Source organism: Schistocerca americana, chromosome 7, assembly GCF_021461395.2.
Source record: "Schistocerca americana isolate TAMUIC-IGC-003095 chromosome 7, iqSchAmer2.1, whole genome shotgun sequence".
NCBI lineage: Eukaryota > Metazoa > Arthropoda > Insecta > Orthoptera > Acrididae > Schistocerca > Schistocerca americana.
The window spans coordinates 388668270-388690641 of record NC_060125.1 but is presented as its reverse complement, the minus strand read 5'-3'; the positions used below and the strand labels follow the sequence as shown (position 1 = coordinate 388690641).

At 42.3% G+C, this 22372-nt stretch overlaps 1 protein-coding gene across 2 annotated transcripts in view; it reads right to left on the bottom strand.

Moving 5' to 3' along the window:
• Nucleotides 1–9994: 9994 nt before the first annotated feature.
• Nucleotides 9995–22372, bottom strand: part of LOC124621923 (cytochrome P450 4C1-like) — a 124965-nt gene continuing 112587 nt past the window's right edge. For both annotated transcript variants that reach the window (XM_047147429.1, XM_047147430.1), the window contains exons 11-12: nt 14105–14284; nt 9995–10730 (exon numbers count right to left, since the gene is read on the bottom strand). In XM_047147429.1, the coding sequence (XP_047003385.1) occupies nt 10573–10730; nt 14105–14284 (338 nt within the window). In that variant the 3' untranslated portion in view covers nt 9995–10572. The remainder of the gene's footprint in view (nt 10731–14104; nt 14285–22372) is intronic.

Sequence of the window (22372 nt, the reverse complement as noted above, 5' to 3'; positions counted from 1 at the left end):
GCCGGGAGTGGAAATTTGCACGACAGTACGGAAACTCCGAGAGCAAAGACGAGGAGGAACGTTTCATGGGTCGCGTTAATTAATGAGGCGTTAATTAACGCCAAATAACGAACAAATGAATAATGTAACGCCTGATTCATGCACTGAGCAGCCGATTTTCAGAGCATCTTTACACCTTTGACATGTTGGTATTAAAAACTCATAAACCACTCACAGGTGGTTAGATTACATCTATTAAAATATAAACTAGCTGAAGGGAAAAACCTATAAAATTTAAGAAAAGGATGGTAGATAAAATTGTGCCATTAAATTACGAGTGAAAAATAAACGTAAAAAACGGGTGCAGAGGACGTGCAAAGTATCGGATCACCTTGATGAAAATGACTTACAAGTTCGTGGCGCCCTCCATCGGTAATGATGGAATTCAGTATGGTGTTGGCCCACCCTTAGCTTTGATGGCAGCTTCCACTCTCGCAGGCACACGGTCAGTCAGGTGCTGGAAGGTTTCTTGGGAAATGGCAGCCCATTCTTCACGGAGTGCTGGACTGAGGAGAGGTATCGATGTCGGTCGGTGAGGCCTGCCACGAAGTTGGCGTTCCAAAACATCCCAAAGGTGTTCTATAGGATTCATATCATGACCCTGAGCAGGACAGTCCATTACAGGGACGTTATTGTCGTGTAACCATTCCGCCACAAGCCATGCATTTTCAACGGATACTCGATCGTGTTGAATGATGCAATCACCATCCCCGAATTGCTCTTCAACATTGGTAAGCAAAAAGGTGCATAAAACATCAATGTAGGCCTGTGCTGTGATAGAGCCACGCAAAACAAGGGGTGGAAGCTCTCTCCATGAAAAAACACGGCGACACCATAACACCACCGCCTCCGAATTTTACTTTTGGAACTACGCACGCTGGCAGATGACGTTCACTGGGTATTACCCGTATCCACACTCTGCCATCGGATCACCACTTTGTGTACCGTGATTCGTCACTCCACACAACGTTTTTCCACTGTTCAATCGTCCAGTGTTTACGGTCCTTACACGAAGCGGGGCATCGTTTGGCATTTACTGGCGTAATGTGTGGATTATGAGCAGCGGCTCGACCATGAAATCGAAGTTTTCTCACCTCCCGCCTAACTGTCATAGTACTTGCAGTCGATGCCGATACAGTTTGGAATTCCTATGTGATGATCTGGATAGACGTCTGCTTATTACACATTACGATCTCCTTCAACTGTCGGCGACCTCTGACAGTGAACAGACGAGGTCGGCCTGTACGCTTTTGTGCTGCACGTATCCCTTCACGTTTCCACTTCACTCTCACATCGGAAACAGTAGGCCTAGGGATATTTAGGAGTGAGGAAATCTCGCGTACAGACGTATGACACAAGGGACACCCAATCGTCTGAGCACATTCGAAGTGTGTGAGTTCCTCTGAGTGCCGCATTCTGCTCTCTGATGATGTTTAATGACTACTGACGTCGCTGATACGGAGTACCTGGCAGTAGGTGGCAGCACAAAGCACCTAATTGAAAAACGTATTTGGGGAGCAAAATAACTAATGATGGTCGAAGTAGAGAGGATATAAAATGTAGACTGGCAATGGCAAGGAAAGCGTTTCTGAAGAAGAAAAATATGTGAACATCGAGTATAGATTTAAGAGTCAGGAAGTCATTTCTGAAAGTATTTGTATGGGGTGTAGCCATGTATGGAAGTGAAACATGGACGATAAATAGTTCGGACAAGAATAGAATAGAAGCATTCGAAATGTGATGCTACAGAAGAATGCTGAAGATTAGATGGGTAGATCACATAACTAATGAGGAGGTATTGAATAGAATTGGGGAGAAGAGGAGTTTGTGGCGCAACTTGATAAGAAAAAGGAACCGGTTGGTAGGACACGTTCTGAGGCATCAAGGGATCACAAATTTAGCATTGGAGGGCAGCGTGGAGGGTAAAAATCATAGAGGGAGACCAATAGATGAATACACTAAGCAGATTCAGAAGGATGTAGGCTGCAGTAGGTACTGGGAGATGAAGAAGCTTGTACAGGATACAGTAGTCTCAGAACTGAAGACCACAACAACAACATGTTTTTTAGTTGCCCGGATACTTTTGATAACATAGTTTATTGACAAGAACCGAAAGTCAAAAACTTATCCAGTGATAAAGTAATCTCACTATCTGCTATTGCGTAAGTTGCGTTCAACTATCTTGAATCGATAGCTTGCCACATTTTCGCTCCTACTTGTAAGAAACGATCTCTACTTTCTTAAATATCTGCAACTTTCCGTCCATTGATGTAGATCTAATACAGAAAACTAGGAAACTACATTCATTTAAGACAGACTTGATTACTCAGTGTGAGTTGAGAAGTAAGCCTTTTTTTAACGAACGCGTTTTTATTAGATCGCTTTCTTGTGTTACCGGTACAAATTTTGCAATTAATTTTAGACTAACTTCCCGATGAGCTACCGATTTGTAACTTTCAGCGTAGGTCATGACTGGATAACAATGCAACTCTCTTTCGTGTATGGTGTGTGGCAGAGGGTACTTTATTTTTCTGTCTGTTTGTCTGTTCGGTACAAATTTTGCAATTCATTTTAGCGTATCGCACTGCCGTTTAGGGAAGGAAATACTAGCTAACGGAGTATCGGATCAGATTTGCAAAGGGAGCAACTCCAAAAGACTAGCGATTTGCAAGACGTTGATATAGTCTAGGGACCGGCTATTGACCCTGAACGTAAATAAATATAAAATATTGCGTAAACATCGGAGAAGGAATCTAATACTGTACATCTACACAATTGATGAAAAATTACTGGAAATAGTACGTGCCTCAGGAGCGACTTTAGGTGGAATGACCACATAAAACAAATACGGTAGTAGGAGAAGTAGTGGCTAGACTGAGAGTCATAGGAAAAATATTAAGGAAAAATAACTCATCCACGAAAAAAGTGCCCTACAGCAGTCTTGTTCGACTGATTCTTGGGTATTGATCATCACTCTTGGACCCCCACCAGGTAGGACTTACAGAAGGGATAAAGAAGATCCAAAGAATAGCGACGCCTTTCGTCACAGGGTCTTTCAGTCGGCACTAGGTGCTATAGAGCTGCTCAACAAGCTTCACTGGCAGACACTACAAGAGAGGCGTTGTGGACCACAGTGTGGATTCCTATTGAAGTTCCGAGGGAGTACGTTCAGGGAGGAGTCGGAGACACATTTCTTCCTCCTCCCTTTCGTCTCGCAAAACGACCACAACGAGAAAATTCGAGAAATTAGATTTGACACGGATGTTTACCGACAGTCAATTTTCCTTCTCGCCATTCGCCAGTGGAAAAGAGAAGAGGGGATCAGTTAGTGGTACCAGAAGTACCCTATGCCACACACGGTTAGATGGCTTGCAGAGTGATGTGTTGGTAAATGTGCCAACACCTTGTAGATAGAGGCGGCCTAAATGCACGCTATCTAAGCAGACGGGCGTGTATTCTGGAACAGGATAAGTAGTGAATTCTAACAAGAAAAATATGCAGCTCCTCGAATACTTATCTTTATTCCATCCTTGTGGTACATCGCTCTTGATAATACAAATAAGACTATCTTCAGATACGGTTAATGGCGCCTTGCTAGGTCGTAGTCATGGACTTAGCTGAAGGCTATTCTAACTGTCTCTCGGCAAATGAGAGAAAGGCTTCGTTAGTGTAGTCGCTAGCAAAGTCGTTGTACAACTGGGGGCGAGTGCTCTTCCGTATCTCGAGACCTGCCTTGTGGTGGCGCTCGGTCTGCGATCACACAGTGGCGACACGCGGGTCCGACATGTACTAAATGGACCGCGGCCGATTTAAGCTACCACCTAGCAAGTGTGGTGTCTGGCGGTGACACCACACAGAGTACTGATGCACATGTAGAAAATAACTTTCTGATGAGCTACAGAGTTCATAAATTAGCTCAGAACTGGATGACAATGTAGTATTTAACTGGCTTTCGTGCCTGGTATGTGGTGGGGGGTGCTTTGTGGACCACTGCTATTTCACCTTTTCCAGTCGTGAATGTTTCAAGCCAACAACCGTTGCTCTTAAGCCTCCGTGTGCGATTGATACTCCGTAATAACTACCTCCACGGTGTTTCCACGAGATTCACGTAGGGGCAAGAAATGTATTTGTTGACTCAGTTGAAGAAAAGCTGAAATAAACCTCAAATGTACCACTTTTCTTGGTTGTAATCTAATCAAATGTCTGAGATCGATTGATAAATTTCACACGCACAGAACTAAGCTTATCACCTTTTTCCACACTATGTTAAAGAACTATGGAATGTGACCACCGTTAAGATTTTCTCCTGCCATTTAAAATACTTAAATTGGGGCACCAGTTGCATAAAAGCATATTTATTTTTACGACTGTTTTTGTTAATGTAACACTTTTTCAAACGGACTGCAAACTATAAAATAATTTCTGTTAGTCCCCTACTGGTTCTTAACTCCATACAGACAGTCCTGAAAATTTGAGCTTGTGAAGTTTTAATAGCTATGAAAATACGTGTAAAATTTAAAACGAAAACCGTGGGATGCATGTAACACATGACAGTATGGAGTGTAGAGAGTAGCTGTCACAGAGAAAAATATCAGTGCAAGGGCAATAAAACTGTGAGTGACTTAGATGGGATACTCATGCATTGACTATGTATTGCTTGCGCCTAGGTTTTTCGTTTTAAATTTTACAAGTACATTCATAGCTACTGAAATTTCACAAATATAAATTTTCTGATCTATCTGCATGATTTCAGGAACCTGCACGGGGCTAGGAGAAATTATTGTATACTGGTTAATCTGTTTCATTAACGTGCTATATTAAGAAGTACTTCATTTAGATAATTATTTTTTGTTCTCCTGTTTCCTATCGTTGTCTCTCATACCCTTGGATTCAGTGGGCCAATATTGATATGTATCCATGCAAATTGTGGTTTCAATATGGTAACGGCAATACCTGCTATTGTTGGACAAACACTCTGTCGTGGTTAATGTTCACAAGACGACTCACAAATAGCGCTCTTTGTTATGACAGGGGCATTTTAAGGGTTTAATTAAGTAATGGACAATCTTATATTACATTGTAATAACACGTGACGCTCAGCCTGTAATGTCTGCTTACCTGTAGAATAAGGGATTGTAAGGCACTTTGTATGACAACTGTTTACACTTATTCTCCTTTGGTACAGGGAACACGATCAAGGTCTGGTCCATGAGCGTCATCGATGGTCTTCAATAAAAATAAAGTAGTACAGCTGTACATAATACAATGCTATTTTAAACTTATTTTTTGGTGGAGTATGGACATTGTATTGTGTTTTCATAGACTACCTTTAGTAGGCGGTTAAATTTTAAAAAAAATGGCTCTGAGCACTACGGGACTTAACATCTGTGGTCATCAGTCCCCTAGAACTTAGAACTACTTAAACCTAACTAACCTAAGGACATCACACACATCCATGCCCGATGCAGGATTCGAACCTGCGACCGCAAGGGCCGCGCGGTTCCAGACTGAAGCGACTAGAACCGCTCGGCCACACCGGCCGGCGCGGTTAAATTCGAAAGTGTGGAGTAAAGGGAAATATTCCAACCGCAAAAAATGTAGATCTCGAAATAAATGCGCTGCATATGCAAATCATTACTACAGTCTATCATTACAAGCATTACTTTAAGACAGAAGCACCAACTTACGTTAAGACGAAAGCACCCATTCAGAATAGAAAACGCAGTCAGGGAACGAAACAGCTTTAAATCGATACCCGAATCACGTTTCGAACATGGTACATACTTAGTATTACTAGGTTATGATGAGGTAGTCTGACATTTTATCATGGCTACACCTTGCTGATATTTCTTCCGCTTTTGCTGATGAGACTCCGTTTGGCAGCACCACAGTGAGAGAATACATCGGCTAAGGCAAAGAAAGTACCTCCTTTAGAGCCACAGGGCACAGTGCTAGTAACCTTCAGTAGCCTTTGTACCGGCAATTGAGTTTTCTAAAGGTTAGGAGACCAATTAAAAGGAAAGTGTCGTGTCGGCTACTGTGGGAGTCTGCACGGACACAAATAAGGAAGGAGAGAAGTTTCGATGGCCGGTGGCAGGAATCCAAAATGATCTGTACACAACACTTTCAAATTAATGGAACACTATTTCTAAAAAGGTAAGAAGTATAAGTTAACTTTCATGAGGTGGCTTGATGTGCTTCCTATATGCAGTTACTTTACACACTGTTACTAGTCGCAGAACGCAGGCTGAGTATCGTCTTCCTATTACCCAGTATTGATGCTCTCGAAGTTTGCGACCGAACTGGGGCCGACCAGCGATGAGTGGCTGTTAAGTCAGCCCTGACAGGGGGCGCTGAACTTGTTTCACTGGAGGCATGGCACTGCCGGCTCTTTCCATTGGTGTGGGGGTCAGCTCCTTCTTGACGCTGTTTCGCGGCGCTGTGCTGGTCGGTGCACAGTCGACGCTTTACAACTGCACGTAAAGGTCTGTTTGATCGCCTCGAACAAATACATATTTTCAAACAATACTAACCTCCAAACCACATCTCCCCTCTTCATACCACCTTTTTCTTCACTATGTTGAAGAACTAGGCAATGTGACAGTCGTTAAGGGTTTCTCCTGTTGTTTAATATAGTTAAGTAGCGGCACCAGTTGCACAAAAGCTCATTTACTTTCATAACCGATTTTGGGACTGCGTAGCGTTCTGGGTTTCATCTGATAGATTGGTGTACCCGATCACAATGACCACATGGAGTACACGTGATGGAAGAGTACTTGTAGCAAAAGGACATCATGCATCTAGAGCGCACAAATCGTTTCTGGGGTTTAATTTCGATTGAAAATCCTTGGGAAACTGATAGACGAAGGATAAATACCATAAGATGCTCATTTCCGACCAGTGCAAATCACCGGTTAGCGTTTGTCCGACAGTGGGAGGTATTACGGTCAGCCTTGTTGGGTGGCCTACCCCACCCAATGTGAGGGGAGCTACCCTTTACCTTCTAGTACCAGGCGCGGGCAGCACATCAGGCATTGACATTTTATGTGCCCGTGACTTACGCACACTACAATCAGCAAGTGACATCTGTGGCCTAAGTTCGATATACGTGGTCTTAAGGCCACTGTGTCACATGACACAGTGCTGCCTACACACATTTTACTACATATGTTGTCTCTGTACTTTATGTCGAGTGCTGGATCTCGGTGACCTCGAAGAACCCCAACTCGAAATGAAATAGATCATTCAAGTGTTGATGTAGATTTAGCAGGAGGTAATTTGATGGGGATTTTGCTACATAAAGACAGTTCAAGAGATTTCGTGAAGACGTATAAACGAGAGTAACAGAATTAGTGGGAGGTTCTGATGCCTATCGTTGCTTGCCTTTCCCCTTAGGTATAATGGTACATGACGTTAGACAGCGCTGAAATAAGACATGGGAAACGGGGATAGTGGTACTACTGTCTGTATCTTCGAGGCGGTAAGCAGCTATTGATAATATACGTACGCTACACTGATGAGCCAAAACATTATGACCACTTGCTTAATATAATGTTTGTCCGTCTTTGGAACGAAATACAACAGTGAATCTGCGTATCAGGGATCCGACAGTTTGTTGGTACGTTTGTGGAGGTATGTGGCGTTAGACGTCTAAGCACTGGTTATGAACTCGTAATTCACGTAAATAACGGGCCGCTGATTTCCGTATACGGTTATCGTTCACGATAAACGGTCCAGATGGGTTCCATGGGATTTACATCAGGCGAATTTGGTCGCCGAGGCATCAACGTGAGTTACTCTAGTGTTCCTCAAACCATTGTAGCATTGTTCTGGCTCCGATACACGCACAGTTATACTGCTGAAAGACGACATCGCCGTAGGGGAAGACATCAAGAAGAAAGGGATGCAGGTGGTTCGCAGCGGTCAGCATGTCTTCAATTACCACCACATGTCCCATGCAAGCGCAGGAGAACTCCCACAGCACAATACTGCTCCCACCAGCCTGCGTCCGTGGCGCTCTGTACTTTTCGAGCCGCTGTTCACCTCGATGACGGCGTTTGTGGAGACGACCATTCAACTAGGGTACCAAAAACGTGATTCACCTGAAGAGTTGATACTTTACCGTTGATAGACGTTCGAATCCCGATGGTCCCGTGCCTACTTAAATCTTAACTGACGATATCGTTGGGTCAATATGTGGACACGTAGGGGTGATATGCTGCTGAGCTCCCTGTTCAATAAAGTACGAGAACGGTGCCCTCCGAAATATTTGTGCGCGTACCGGCATTGTAGTTCTTTCGGCAGAGAAGCCACAGATCTCCATCTATAGACGAACCTCTGAACCCCACGTTCTGTGAAGAGTCGTGGACGTCCAACCATTTAACGACTAGTGGTAGTTTCACTGCCCTTCTACGTCTTTCGTAGACGCACGCAACAGTAACACGTGAACATTCACCGATTCGAGATCCTCGTTCACAAGCTCTGCGTAATAATTATTTGCCCTTCGTAAAAGTCACTTATCTCAGTGGATTTCCCTATTGGCAGCTCATATCTTCGTTAGGGTGACCCTCGTTCGTGTCTGTTCCGCTTAAATATTTTTGCTACCGCGTCACGTGCCCGCAACGCCACGAGGCGGCAGCCAACGTCGGGTTGGCAGGGGTCGTAATGTTTTGGCTTATACATATAGAAGAGCCGATATTTTCGTATCTGGTACCTCAATAAATACACAAAACCGTGTGCTGGTTGTTTTTTTCTCTGCTTTGAACAGTCTTCCTCGTCACCAACTTTACGACCTGATGTTTTCCGCGAGGTCTTACTGCACCACTAAGTGGACTACATGTCGCAGTATAGACTGACCGTTTTGTGTCCATACGTCCGTAATGTAGCATTAATATGTGAACTAGTCCCGACTGGAACTCTTTCTGTGCCACGATCAGTTAGTCTGGTGTTTGGTTGAAAGGATGAACTTGGTTGAAAGGATGAACTTTCCATGTGCGTATTAAAACGTATTACACTTATGTTTTACGCATTTGCATTTGTTGTTGTTGTTGTGGTCTTCAGTCCTGAGACTGGTTTGATGCAGCACTCCATGTTACTCTATCCTGTGTAAGCTTTTTCATCTCCCAGTACCTACTGCAGCCTACATCCTTCTGAATCTGCTTAGTGTATTCATCTCTTGGTCTCCCTCTACGATTTTTACCCTCCACGCTGCCCTCCAGTACCAAATTGGCGATCCCTTGATGCCTCAGAACATGTCCTACCAACCGATCCCTTCTTCTAGTCAAGTTATGAAACAAACTCCTCTTCTCCCCAATTCTGTTCAATACCTCCTCATTAGTTATGTGATCCACCCATTTAATCAGCATTCTTCTGTAGCACCACATTTCGAAAGCTTCTATTCTCTTCTTGTCTAAAGTAGTTATCGTCCATGTTTCAGTTCCATTCATGGCTACACTCCATACAAATACTTTCAGAAACGACATCTTGACACTTAAATCAATACTCGATGTTAACAAATTTCTCTTCTTCACAAGCGCTTTCCTTGCCATTGCCAGTCTACATTTTATATCCTCTCTACTTCGACCATCATCAGTTATTTTGCTCCCCAAGTAGCAAAACTCCTTTACTACTTTAAGTGTCTCATTTCCTAATCTAATTCCCTCAGCATCACCCGATTTAATTTGCATTTATATGTCACTGAATACATTTTATAAGCTACGAGAGGTGTGATATGTACATAATTTCCGAACATTTTTACGTCATGAGAATGAACTCCCTTACATATGTGTCTTAAAGCGCGTGGAGATGGGGGGGGGGGGGGGGGGGAGGGTAATACGTAGCCTCTAGCCGCACTCTTTCTGCAAGTACTCTTTCGGAATTTCGACTGTTGACCTCGCCACAAAACACAGCACCCATGAACGCTTTGCAATTTCTAGAAGTGTATCATGATTTTAAGTTGATACTGGAAACCTTGTTTTTATTTAACATAAAACACCATGTACAGCTTAAAAGTACTTACGATATTCATGATGACATATTTCGCTTATTTGTGAAATGTTATCGTTTATACAAAACTAGTCATACATTATAATCCATTGCTGAAGTTTTTAATCGTAGATTTGATCTGCAGCCCTTCACTGCACTTTTTCGTTTGCGGTTGTGAAGCGTCGGGAGTGGAGATTTCGCAGAGGAAGTTCCCTTTTTAGCCCAATACTCCGTGTTAGGCACTTTAAGCTGTGGTGAAGTAGTTCTTACCTTGTCAGTCTGTGTAACAAAACACAACATTTGTTCGTTCCCAGTCTTGTGAACCCCGTGTGTGATATACCAAACACTGACGAATCGCTTGGAAGCTGAAGTGTTCCATGAAACGCACTGTGACTGATGTACACGTAGAAGAATTATTAATTTATGTCCAAACGAAACAAATCTGTCGTGTCTTGTTGTTAGCTGAAAGGTGTGTTGTTTACAGAACTACATCTCTGGTGCCTCGTACGAGCTGTGCTATAGCCGCTTCTTAGCCCCGGCTGCCAACGTCTATCGCGGAGTGAGCCTGAGGAAGACGCCCTTGAAGGGCCGCAACACCAGCTCGCCTATCAGCTTCAGGTCCTCAAGCTTCTCCACCGTCTCCACGCGGTAGTTGCGTAAGATGTACGACAGAACCGTCTTCTCTTCGAGGATGGCAAATTTCTGACCTGTAGAAACAATAAGAAAGCATTTTAGATCAAGCCATACGGAAAAATGTTCGTCAGAAGTATGTTAGGAGTAACAAGAAGAGATAAGTTGAGGAATGAAAAGGTGAGGAAATAGTGAAAAAGGAACCCTTACAGAGAAGGACAGAAATATCAAGGCTAAGGTGGTATGGGCACTTAAAAGAGATCGATAATAAGAGGATTCCCAAGAAGGTACATAAAATGGAGATGAGAAGGAAACGACCAAAAGGAAGAACAAAGGTCAGATGATTGAAAGGTGTGAGGAGTACGTTGAAAAAAGAGGCGAGGCTGCACCAGAGTGAACACAGGAAGACGGTGGAATAACAGGACTCGATGGCGAAGCTTATGTTCCAAACAGACTCACTCTGAGGCCGGAAACTTTTCAATATGATGATGATGACTACATCAAGGCTTTGTATGTACACGTTTGTTTAAAATGTCGATGGAAATCAAAAAAAAAAAAAAAAAGATGATGAGAGAAAATTATAATCACAGTATCTTTCTTGACAGATTAAAGACTTCACGCGCCTTTCGCGAATCTTGTAGTTAAAATGCAGCATAATATCAGGAAATATATTCGTCTTTTGCATTTCAATGTTTAGATATACAACGAAATTAATGTGTGGGAAACGAATCAGAGACATTCAACTTAACCAGGGGTTTGGAAAATACAGGGTTTTGTAGATCTCCATAAATTTCGAAAGCGAACTTTTATTTATGAAAGGAAAAGCCTTAAGACTAACAGCTTCTGTAGCTCGATAAATAAATGGTAGTCACACAAGTGTGGCGAATCCCTATCCTTCGTACATCTGATCTCTTACAACTATATAACTGACTAGAAATCAGAAACTATCGCGGGTAGTTCGATTTAAATCTTATCATCCAAATGCGAACAAAGAATACAGTTAGGAAATGGCATGAAACTTCCTAACAGATTGAAACTCGATGCCACACTGATACGCGAACTGAGAACCTTGTCTCTCGCGTTCAGTGATCATTTTCTTGTTGTTGTGGACTTCACTCCGGGGACTAGTTTGATGCAGCTCTCCATGCTACCCTATTCTGTGCAAGCTTCTTCATTTCCAAGTAACTACTGCAACCTGAATCTCCCTGAATCTGTTTAGTGTAATCATGCCTTGGTCTCCCGCTACGATTTTTACCCTCCGCGCTTCTCTTCAGTACTAAATTGATACCTTGATGCCTCAAAACGTGGCCTACCAACCGATCCCTTCTTCTAGTCAAGCTGTGCCGCAAATTCCTCTTCTCCCGAATCTATTCAGTACCTCTTCATTGGTTACGTGATCTACCCATCTATTTTCATCATTCTTCTGTAGCACCACATTTCGAAACCTTCTATTCTCTTCTTGTCTAAACTATTTGTCGTCCACGTTTCACTTCCATACATGGTTACGCTCCATACAAATACTTCCAGAAAAGGCCTCCTGACACTTAAATCTATACTCGATGTTAACAAGTGTTTCTCCTTCAGAAAAGCTTTCCTTGCCATTGCCAGTCTACATTTTATATCCTCTCTACTTCGACCACAAGTTATTTTGCTCCCTAAATAGCAAAACACATCTACTACTTTAAGTGTCTCTGCATCACCTGATTAAATTCCACTACATTACATTATCCTCGTTTAACTTTTTTTGATGTTCATCTAATATCCTCCTTTCAAATTGTAAATAGCCTTTCGCTTCCTATATTTGACCCCTGCCCCTTTCAGAATTTGAAAGAGAATATTCCAGTCAACATTGTCAAAAGCTTTCTCTAAGTCAACAAATGCTAGGCATGTAGGTTTGCTTTTCCTTAATCTACCTTTTAAGATGAATGGAAGGGTCAGTATTGCCTCAGGTGTTCCACCATTTCTACGGAAACCGAACTGATCTCCTCCGAGGTCAGGTTCTACCAGTTTTTCCATTCGTCTGTAAAGAATTCGTGTTAGGATTTTGCAGCCGTGACTTATTAAACTGATAGTTCGGTAATTTTCATACCTGTCAACAGTTTCTTCGTTTGGGATTGAATTTATTATATTCTTTTCGAAGTCTGAGGGTATTTCGCCTGTCTCATACATCTTGCTCACCAGGTGGTAGAGTTCTGTCAGGCCGGCTCTCTCAAGGCTATGAGTAGTTCTAATGGAATGTTGTCTACTCCCGGGGCATTGTTCCGACTTAGGACTTTCAGTGCTCTTGCAAACTCTTCAAGCAGTATCATTTCCCTCATTTCATCTTGATCTATGTCCTCTTCAATTTCCGTAATATTGCCCTCAAGCACATCACCCTTGTATAGACACTCTAGATATTCCTTCGACCTTTCTGCTTTCCCTTCTTTGCTTAGAACTGGTTTTCCATCTGAGCTCTTGATATTCATACAAGTGGTTCTCTTTTCTCCAAACGTCTCTTTAATTTTCCTATACGCAGCATCTATCTTACCCCTAGGGATATATGGCTCTACAACCTTACATTTGTCCTCTAGCCATTCCTGCTTAGCCATTTTGCACTTCCTGTCGATCTAATTTTTGAGATTTTTGTATTCTTTCTTGCCCAGTTCATTTACTGCATTTTTATATGTTTTCGTTTCATCAATTAAATTCAATATTTCTTCTGTTACCTAAGGATTTCTACCAGCCCTTGTCTTTTTACCTACTTGATCCTCTACTGCCTTCATTATTTCATTTCACAAAGCTACCCATTCTACTTTATTTCTTTCCCCTGCATTTGTCAATCGTTCATTAATGTTCTCTGTGAAAACTCTGTACCACCTCTGGTTCTTTCAGTTTATCCAGATTTTATCTGCTTAAATGCCCAACTTTTTGCAGTTTCTTCAATTCTACAGTTCACAACCGATAGGTTGTGGTTAGAGTCCACATCTGCCCCTGGAACTGTCTTACAACTTAAAACCTGGTTCCTAAATGTCTGTCCTACCATTATATAATCTATCTTACACCCATTGCATCTTCTCCAAACATCTAGCGGATCTTACGAATTGTTTCGCTTTGAGAATCATCACGCTCTTGAGAAAATTTGATGCAGTATCGTTGCTCAACACGTTCAGTCATCTTGAGAGAATCGGTAATTCGACAAACACGTTGTATAGCACCTCACTCAGCGACCGATAGGCGGCGGCTGACGCCCTGGAAGGCGGGGACAAACTTCAGGCATGCGCATAAAAGTCTCTTCCTTTACCGTGTACAGTGGCGCCGCGCTATCGTCTCTATTTTGCGCGGGAAAATCAAAGGTCGGATAATTTTTAGACAGATCTCGTATACGGTTACATTGTGAGCGTGCTCAGATTTCCGCAAACACTTCTACATTTGCAGGTAGGCGTTGAGTAACAACTTTCAGGAGAAGCCTTACCAATGCAGTTGCGCGGTCCTCCGCTGAAAGGCACGTAGGCGAAGGGGTGCCTGCCCTGCACCCTCTCCGGCAGGAAGTTGTCCGGGTCGAAGCGCTCCGGATCCGGCCAGTGGTCGGGGTCACGGTGGGCGTGGTAGATGTGCAGCGTCAGTGTGGTCCCCTCCGGGATGTTGTAGCCGGCTGACAACAAGAGTAAGACGTAGGCTTAGACTGCGCCCAGAGGGGAGTCCGTGGTAATAAATCGACCTCGTCAATATAGATTTCTGTCTCTGTTTGGACTGTGGTTTTAACTGCTCTGCCAGATGTACACAGCCCAGTTCCTGGTGTTCTCAAGCAATGCCCTAAAAGAGTGGATCGAGTGGGAAACGAGAACGAAACACTAGGTTTTAGATTACTGTCGACAACGAGGTCACTGGAGGCAGAACGCAAATTCGGATTGGAGAATAGAGACTGCCTTATCCGTTTGATGTATTTTGAGCGACTTAGGAAAACCAGGTAATCCCTAAATTTGGATGACCTGAGGTCCGACTGCTGTCCTCCTGTACGCGAGTTCAATGCGTTAACCAATCGATGTTCTTCCTCGCTGCCAGGAAAAAAACCCTCAGATACCAAGTCCCTGACAGAACAAAGCTTGCATTCACTCTTGGTTTGTTTCTCTTTCTTTCTTTCCTTTTTCCTTTGATACATCAGTTTCCGACCTGTTTGATGCGGCCCGCCAAGAATTCCTCTCCTGTGCCAACCTCTTCATCTCAGAGTAGCTCTTTCACCTTACGTCCTCAATTATTTGCTGGATGTATTTCTCTTATTTACACACAATCCAACACGTTACACAACTTCGGTACCTTGGAGCCTCGTACATTAAAGACAATTACAAAAATTAAATAATTAATAGAGCCTATTTGCGAATGATGATGATTCTTGGAAAAAAAATAAAGATAATTGTAATTGTCTGCAGACAGCCTTGTTTGAATGTTACAGACTAAGGAGAGAACAAATAAATGACATTGACGAAACTTGGAGGGTGTGTAGAGGGGGGAAAATAATCTAGTACACTTTTTTTGTTTGTGCGCAGTTTCACACACCTCGAAAGATAAATTAGCATGTTAGGTTTAGAGGAAATATCTTCGAAACAGTAATATAGATAAAATGTTTTTGATATAGTTGTTCAAGTGCAGTTACCGTTTTTGAAAATTGCATTATCAACTTGGAATTTTGCGAAATCCCCGAGAGTCGTTAATTTTGAAAAATGAAAACTGATGTTACAACGCAGATTAAGGAAGCTTTCAAGGCGAGTACACAGATGTGTAATACCGCTGATTTCTGAAACATCGCTTTTGAAGTATAGCTGTACACAATGTGCTCTCGGAGATAAGAAAATATCTAAGGAGTCAATATTATTCAACTTATTCATTTTACATATATTTCTTTTAAGTTTTAAATTCTTACTTTGCGTTTTACATTTATGTTCTTCTTCTTTTGTACAGTACTGTACTGTTTCACTTACGTGTATTTTGTTAAAGAAAATAATAAGTAACTCATTATTATGTTGCAAAATCGTTACAATAATGTAAAGAAATCCTTAAAACATAACCATTTTTACACCAAATTGAATAGACGAAATTTCCTTCCATACTGTAGACGACGGAGAACAAAATATAAAACAAAACTCTGCAGGATTTCAAATTGTTGAGGGTGATTCTCTAAACATCCCAGTTTGTATCGGGTATATTTCAGTACCTTGGTAATGTATGGCGTCGAAAATTGATTATGTACTAGCTTCAATATATTGTTTCTCAAGGGGAGACTGACATCATAATCATTCCACTGAACTGCATCGGAAAATCTACTCACAGAGATCTTCCAACATCGAAAGCCGCATTCGTCTCACTTCCGTAGCCGCGCCGTCGTCCCCTTTGCGGTCAACAGATCGACAAGTTCCTTCGTCTCAGGTGCGCTGCTCTAAATTGTTCTTTCACACAGACCACCCCAACAGTCGAACAACAATACAGATTGTTCTCCTTCACTGGGGAAGAAACCATCTTTCCAAGGTCTTTAGACCTGGTCAGGCGTTGGTTTACCAGCTGCTGTCACAAAGATATGTGGGGTTTCAATAAGAATTCTCGAATTCTCGGTCCAACTAAAACTGAGAAAACTATGAAATGGCGGGTGGTCGGTGCGAAAGAAACGTTTTGAGAATGGTGTCCGACGATATGGAACTTGTTAATTTGTGTGATCCCAAAGGCTCAAGTGCACACTTAAAGCCGTGGGTCCTACACGGCTTTCGATGTTAGAAGACCTTCGTAACAGAATTTTCTGACCTAGTTCTCTTGTAAGAGTATGATGTCAATCTCCACTTGACAAACAATATTATCAAGCTACAACCAGTAGAACATAATCAATTCACTTCACCAAGGCTTACCAGTGTACTGAAATAAGCCTGATACAAATCAGGATATTTGGAGGATCACCTGTGACAATTTCAAATTCTGCTGAATTTTGTTTTATATTGTGTTCTCCGTCGTATATTATGGAAAGAAATTTCTTTCATTTTATGACCATGGTGTAAAAAATGTCGTGTTTTAAAGCTTTATATACAGTTTGTTAATACTGTAATGGTTTTATATCATAATTTCAAGAAACAAAATACGCATACATGAGACGGTAAACTAAAGAACAAAACGAAAACCATGAATGTAAAATTATTTAAAATATAAACCAAATATAAGTATAATAAATAAGAAGACTTATAATGAATGATTAGACATTTTAATCAGATATGTTGAAAATATTCCGATAGAACTTCTGCACAGCTTACTTTCCAGATATGGTAGTTCTGAAACCAGCATTGTTGCACATCGATGTATGTGGCTTGAAAGCTTATTTAATTTGTTGTAACAGAAGTACCCATTTTTCAAAATTAATTAATGTCGGTGGGGTATTTTGTAAAATTTCAAATTAAAAAAGTTGATTATACGGTTTTCATGAGAGTTAACGGCATATGAGATTTTATATGAAAAAACATTTTCTATATATTATAGTGCAGAAGATTTTCCCGCTCGCATCTCGTGGTCGTGCGGTAGCGTTCTCGCTTCCCACGCCCGGGTTCCCGGGTTCGATTCCCGGCGGGGTCAGGGATTTTCTCTGCCTCGTGATGGCTGGGTGTTGTGTGCTGTCCTTAGGTTAGTTAGGTTTAAGTAGTTCTAAGTTCTAGGGGACTTATGACCACAGCAGTTGAGTCCCATAGTGCTCAGAGCCATTTTTTTTGAAGATTTTCCCCATAAACCTAGTATACCAAATTACCTTTTGGGTTGTGTTTTACCCCTTAAAAGCGAAATTAGACACAAACAAAACAATTCGTATTGCATTATTTTGCCCCTCTACACACCTGCCAAGTTCTAACATGATCGTTTATTTACATTTCGGAATTTTCCGTTGTGAGATACTGACCATAGGAAACGACAGGATCCTTTCAGAAGATTTTTTATCTTTTACTCCTGAATCTATCAGCGCCTTGTGAGTTACGTCCCACTTGCAGATGTCCGGAAGGGGATTTCTGGTTCCATCATTACAGTGAACAGAAATCTCCCTAAAGCTGTGATCATAGTGCGAGATGAGAAATATTTTCAATTTAATTGTGAAAATGTACAAGTCTATTTGCAGTGTGTACACAACGTACAGCAGACGATTTGTAGACATGGTCCGTGTACCCAACGCCGCCGACAGTCGCGGGCAACGCGATCGATTGCAGCTTGCTCTGTGCTCGGGCCGATTCATATTTTGTACTTTTTATTGTCTGCTCCAAAGGATGGAGCGGACTGTTTCAGATCTGACTCATTATAAAGCAGCTAACAGATAGTTCAATTTACTCAGGTACTACTAACATGAAAGAAATAAACGGCTGTCGATACATTGAAACCATGTATCATTGCAAAGTAAACAAAGGTAAGCAGTCAGTGTCTCCCTAAGGAGTTAGTGTCTCGCTATACAAATAATTTTTTTGATCTACCACCCATCACTCATTTCTATCTACACATTCAACGCAACAGTCGCAGTGTAACGACCTTAAATAGGATATGACATCTACTACAAGGCATCGTAAGTTGATTTGGCAAAATATTAATAAGATTTGACTATGAAAAATGCAAATAGCAGAACAAATTAAAGTAACTGAAATGTTGAAAGTAAAGAAACAATTACAGTAATATTATTGGTCCACTGGTTTCCGAGTGAAAGTTCAGCGCTTGCATTTCCACCTATTTTTATGAAAATGAGGTTGTCAAGGGCCCAAGTACTCATTTTCAAGCGAAAACAACAACCGTAAATAATAGTTCTCGGGGGGGGGGGGGGGGGGGGGGAGCGAGGGAATGTAGTTCGTCTATATGATAGAATTATCCTCATAGATAGTGGTCTACATTTTCGTCAGTATACGTTCACTTGTACGTTGAAGGACATGAGAAGTATAATTGCATTTCAATTGCAACATAAGGTTATTAGACAACATTGTCACCTACTGCATCGCAGCTGTCGACATAGAGAGGGAGGGTTAGAATTACGGTGGCGGCAGAAAATTTCATCTTTGGGAATTATAACACAGTTAATACAGTTTTTAGGGGAGGAGTACCTCTCACCAGATTGTGTAATTGTATGATTAGAACTATATACACAATTCTTCAAGGACTATAGGCGTAATACTCAGTTGGCTGTAGACCAGATGTGACACTCTGGTGTCTCTAATGGCGCAGATGTCTACGGAACGAGAAACGTGATCACCGCTAGATGGCGCTGCCATATGTCAAACGGATATCAACTGCGTTTTTTTAAATAGACCCCCAATTTTTATTACATATTCCTGTAGTACGTAAAGATGTATGAATGTTTTAGTTGGACCACTTTTTTCGCTTGGTGATAGATGGCGCTGTAATGGTCACAAACATATAAGTACGTGGCATCACGTAACATTCCGCCAGTCCGGACGGTATTTGCTTCGTGATACATTACCCGTGTTAAAATCGACGGAAAAGGTCGATATCGTGGTTATGGATGGCTATTGTGATCAAAATGCCCACCGGGCTTTTGCTATGTATGCTGCTCGGTATCATGGACGACATCATCCAAGGGTCCGGACCGTTTGCCTGATAGTTACGCTATTTAAGGAAACAGGAAGTGTTCAGCCACATGTTAAACGTCAACCTCGACCTGCAACAAATGATGTGCAAGTAGGTGTTTAGCCGCTGTCGCGGCTAATCCGCGCATCACTAGCATACAAACTGAGCGAGAATCGGGAATCTCGAAAACGTTGGTGTTGAGAATACTACATCAACGTCGATTGCACCCGTACCAAATTTCTATGCACCAGGAATTGCATGGCAACGACTTTGAACGTCGTGTACAGTTCTGCCACTAGGCACAAGAGAAATTACGGGACGGTGACAGATTTTTGCACCCGTTCCATTTAGCGACGAAGCGTCATTCACAAACAGCGGTAACGTAAACCGGCATAATATGCTCTATTGGGCAACGGAAAATCCACGATGGCTACGACAAGTGGAATATCAGCGACCCTGGCGTGTTAATTTATGGTGTGGCATTATGGAAGGAAGGATAACTGTCCCTCGTTTTATCGATGGCAATCTAAATGGTGCTATGTTCGCTGATTCCCTACATAATGTTCTACCGATGTTACTACAAGATGTTTCACTGCATTACGGAATGGCGATGTACTTCCAACATGATGGATATCCGGCACATAGCTCGCGTTCGGTTGAAGCGGTATTGAATAGCATATTTCATGATAGGTAGATTGGTCGTCGAATAACCATACCATGGCCCGCACGTTCACCGAATCTGACGTCCCCGGATTTCTTTCTGTAGGGAAAGTTGAAGGATATTTGCTATCGTGATCCACCACAACGTCTGACAACATGCGTCAGCGCATTGTCAATGCATATGCGAGCATTACGGAAGGCTAACTATTCGCTGTTGAGAGGAATGTCGTTACACGTATTGCCATATGCATTGAGGTTGACTGACATCATTTTGAGCATTTATTGCATTAATGTGGTATTTACAGGTAATCACGCTGTAACAGCATGCGTTCTCAGAAATGATAAGTTTACAAAGGTATGTGTATCACATTGGAATAACCGAAATAAAATGTTCAAACGTTCTGTATTTTAATTTAAAAAACCTACCTGTTAGCAACTGTTGGTCTAAAATTGTGAGCCAAATGTTTGTGACCACTACAGCGCCATCAATCACAAAGCGAAAAAAGTGGTCCAACTAAAACATTCATATTTCTCTACTTACTACAAGAATATGTGATAAAAATGGGGGTTCGTATTTAAAAAAACGCAGTTGATATCCGTTTGACCTATGGCAGCGCCATCTAGCGGGTCAACCATAGCGCCATCTGGTTTCCCCCTTCAAGCTATATATATAACGCTATCCGCAACAAGTGTCTCGTTCTACTGGGATTAACTGGTCAAGCTAGCTGTGGAAGTACAATATCAGACAAACTGCTCAACCCAGAGGAGGATTTCTAGCTCAAAAAATCATAGAAACCACGCATTTCACGCGTGCAGGGGCTTGGCGGTCCAACACATCCAACCACCTACGTCATCAACTACATATTTCTTAAGCACTCTGTATTTGCTGACTCTGCACTTGTTTGATTTTACCTTTGGACAGATAAAGTTTTATCTGTGACTGAATCCCTTGTTTCCAGCTGTGTTATCGCGAACTAAGGCGCGTTTACTCCGCAACATTGTGTCAAGTGGTTTTAGTTCTGCCAGTGACTCACTTGAAAGTGGCTGTAAGATTATTAGCGGAAATATCGAGAGAGGGAATAAAACTATCGCGACTACAACCACGAAAGATGACGGACAATTCAATGCACCGGGGAAAACTGCAAGAAATGCACGTTCATTAAATCGGTGTCAGATAAAGTACGCAGATTTCCAGTTCATCCGTCATTTCCGAAGTGATTGTTGTTTAATAGAGAATAATACAATAATAAATGCGCTCCCAAGTCTCAGTCGTTCTTGAATACTAACTTTAGGTAACACCAGAAGGCTCATAGGACACTAATTGAAATGACAGGGCGCAACTTATATTACTCAGGCTGTATAGCAGTTGCTCAATAATCTACAATGAAATACGTACACCGGTTAGTATTTCACTGACACAAACCCTAAGCAAATTAAACTGATGCAGTTAATTCTATTTTACACTGAAGAACCAAAGAAAGTGGTACACGTGCCTAATATAGTGTAGGGCACCGGCGAACATGCAGAAGTGGCGCAACACGACGTGGCATGAACTCCACTAATGTCTGAAGTAATCCTGGAGGGAACTGCCACCATGAATCTTGCAAGGCTGTCCACAAATCCGTAAGAATTCGAGGAAGTGGAGATCTCTTCTGAACACCACGTTGCAAGGCATCCCAGATATGCTGGACAGTGTTCATGTCTGGGGGAGTTTGGTGGCCAGCGGAAATGTTTACACTTAGAAGAGTGTTCCTGGAGCCACTCTCTAGCAATTCTGGGCTAGTGAGGTGTCTCATAGTCCAGCTGGAATTGTCCAAGTCTGTCGGAATGCACAATGGACATGAATGGACACAGGTGATCAGACGGGATGTTTGCGTACGTGTCGCCTGTCAGACTTGTATCTAGACGTATCATGGGTCCCATATCAGTCCAACTGCCCAAGCCCAATACCATTATAGTGTGTCCACCAGTTTGAACAGTCCCATGCTGACTTGCAGGGTACATGGATTCATGAGGTTGTCTCCATACCCGTACACGTTCATCTGCTCGACACAGTTTGAAACAAGACTCGTCTGACCAGGCAACATGTTTTCAGTCAGCAACAGTCCACTCTCGGTGTTGATGGGCCTAGGGGAGGCGTAAAGTTTTATGTCGTGCATTCATCAAGGGTACACGAGTGGGCCTTCGGCTCCGAAAGCCCATATCGATGATGTTTCGTTAAATGGCTCGCACGCTGACACTAGTTGACGCCCCAGTATTGAAATTTGCAGCAATTTGCGGAATGGTTGCAATTCTGTCAAGTTGAATGATTCTCGTCAGTCGTCGTTGGTCCCGTTCTTGCAGGATCTTTTTCCGACCGCAGCGATGTCGGAGATGTGATGATTTACCGGATACCTGTTATTCACGGTACACTCGTTCGCCGACTATAGCACCAAGTTCAAACTTACCTAAATCCTGATAACCTGCCATATAGCAGCAGTAACCGATCCAACAACTGCGCCAG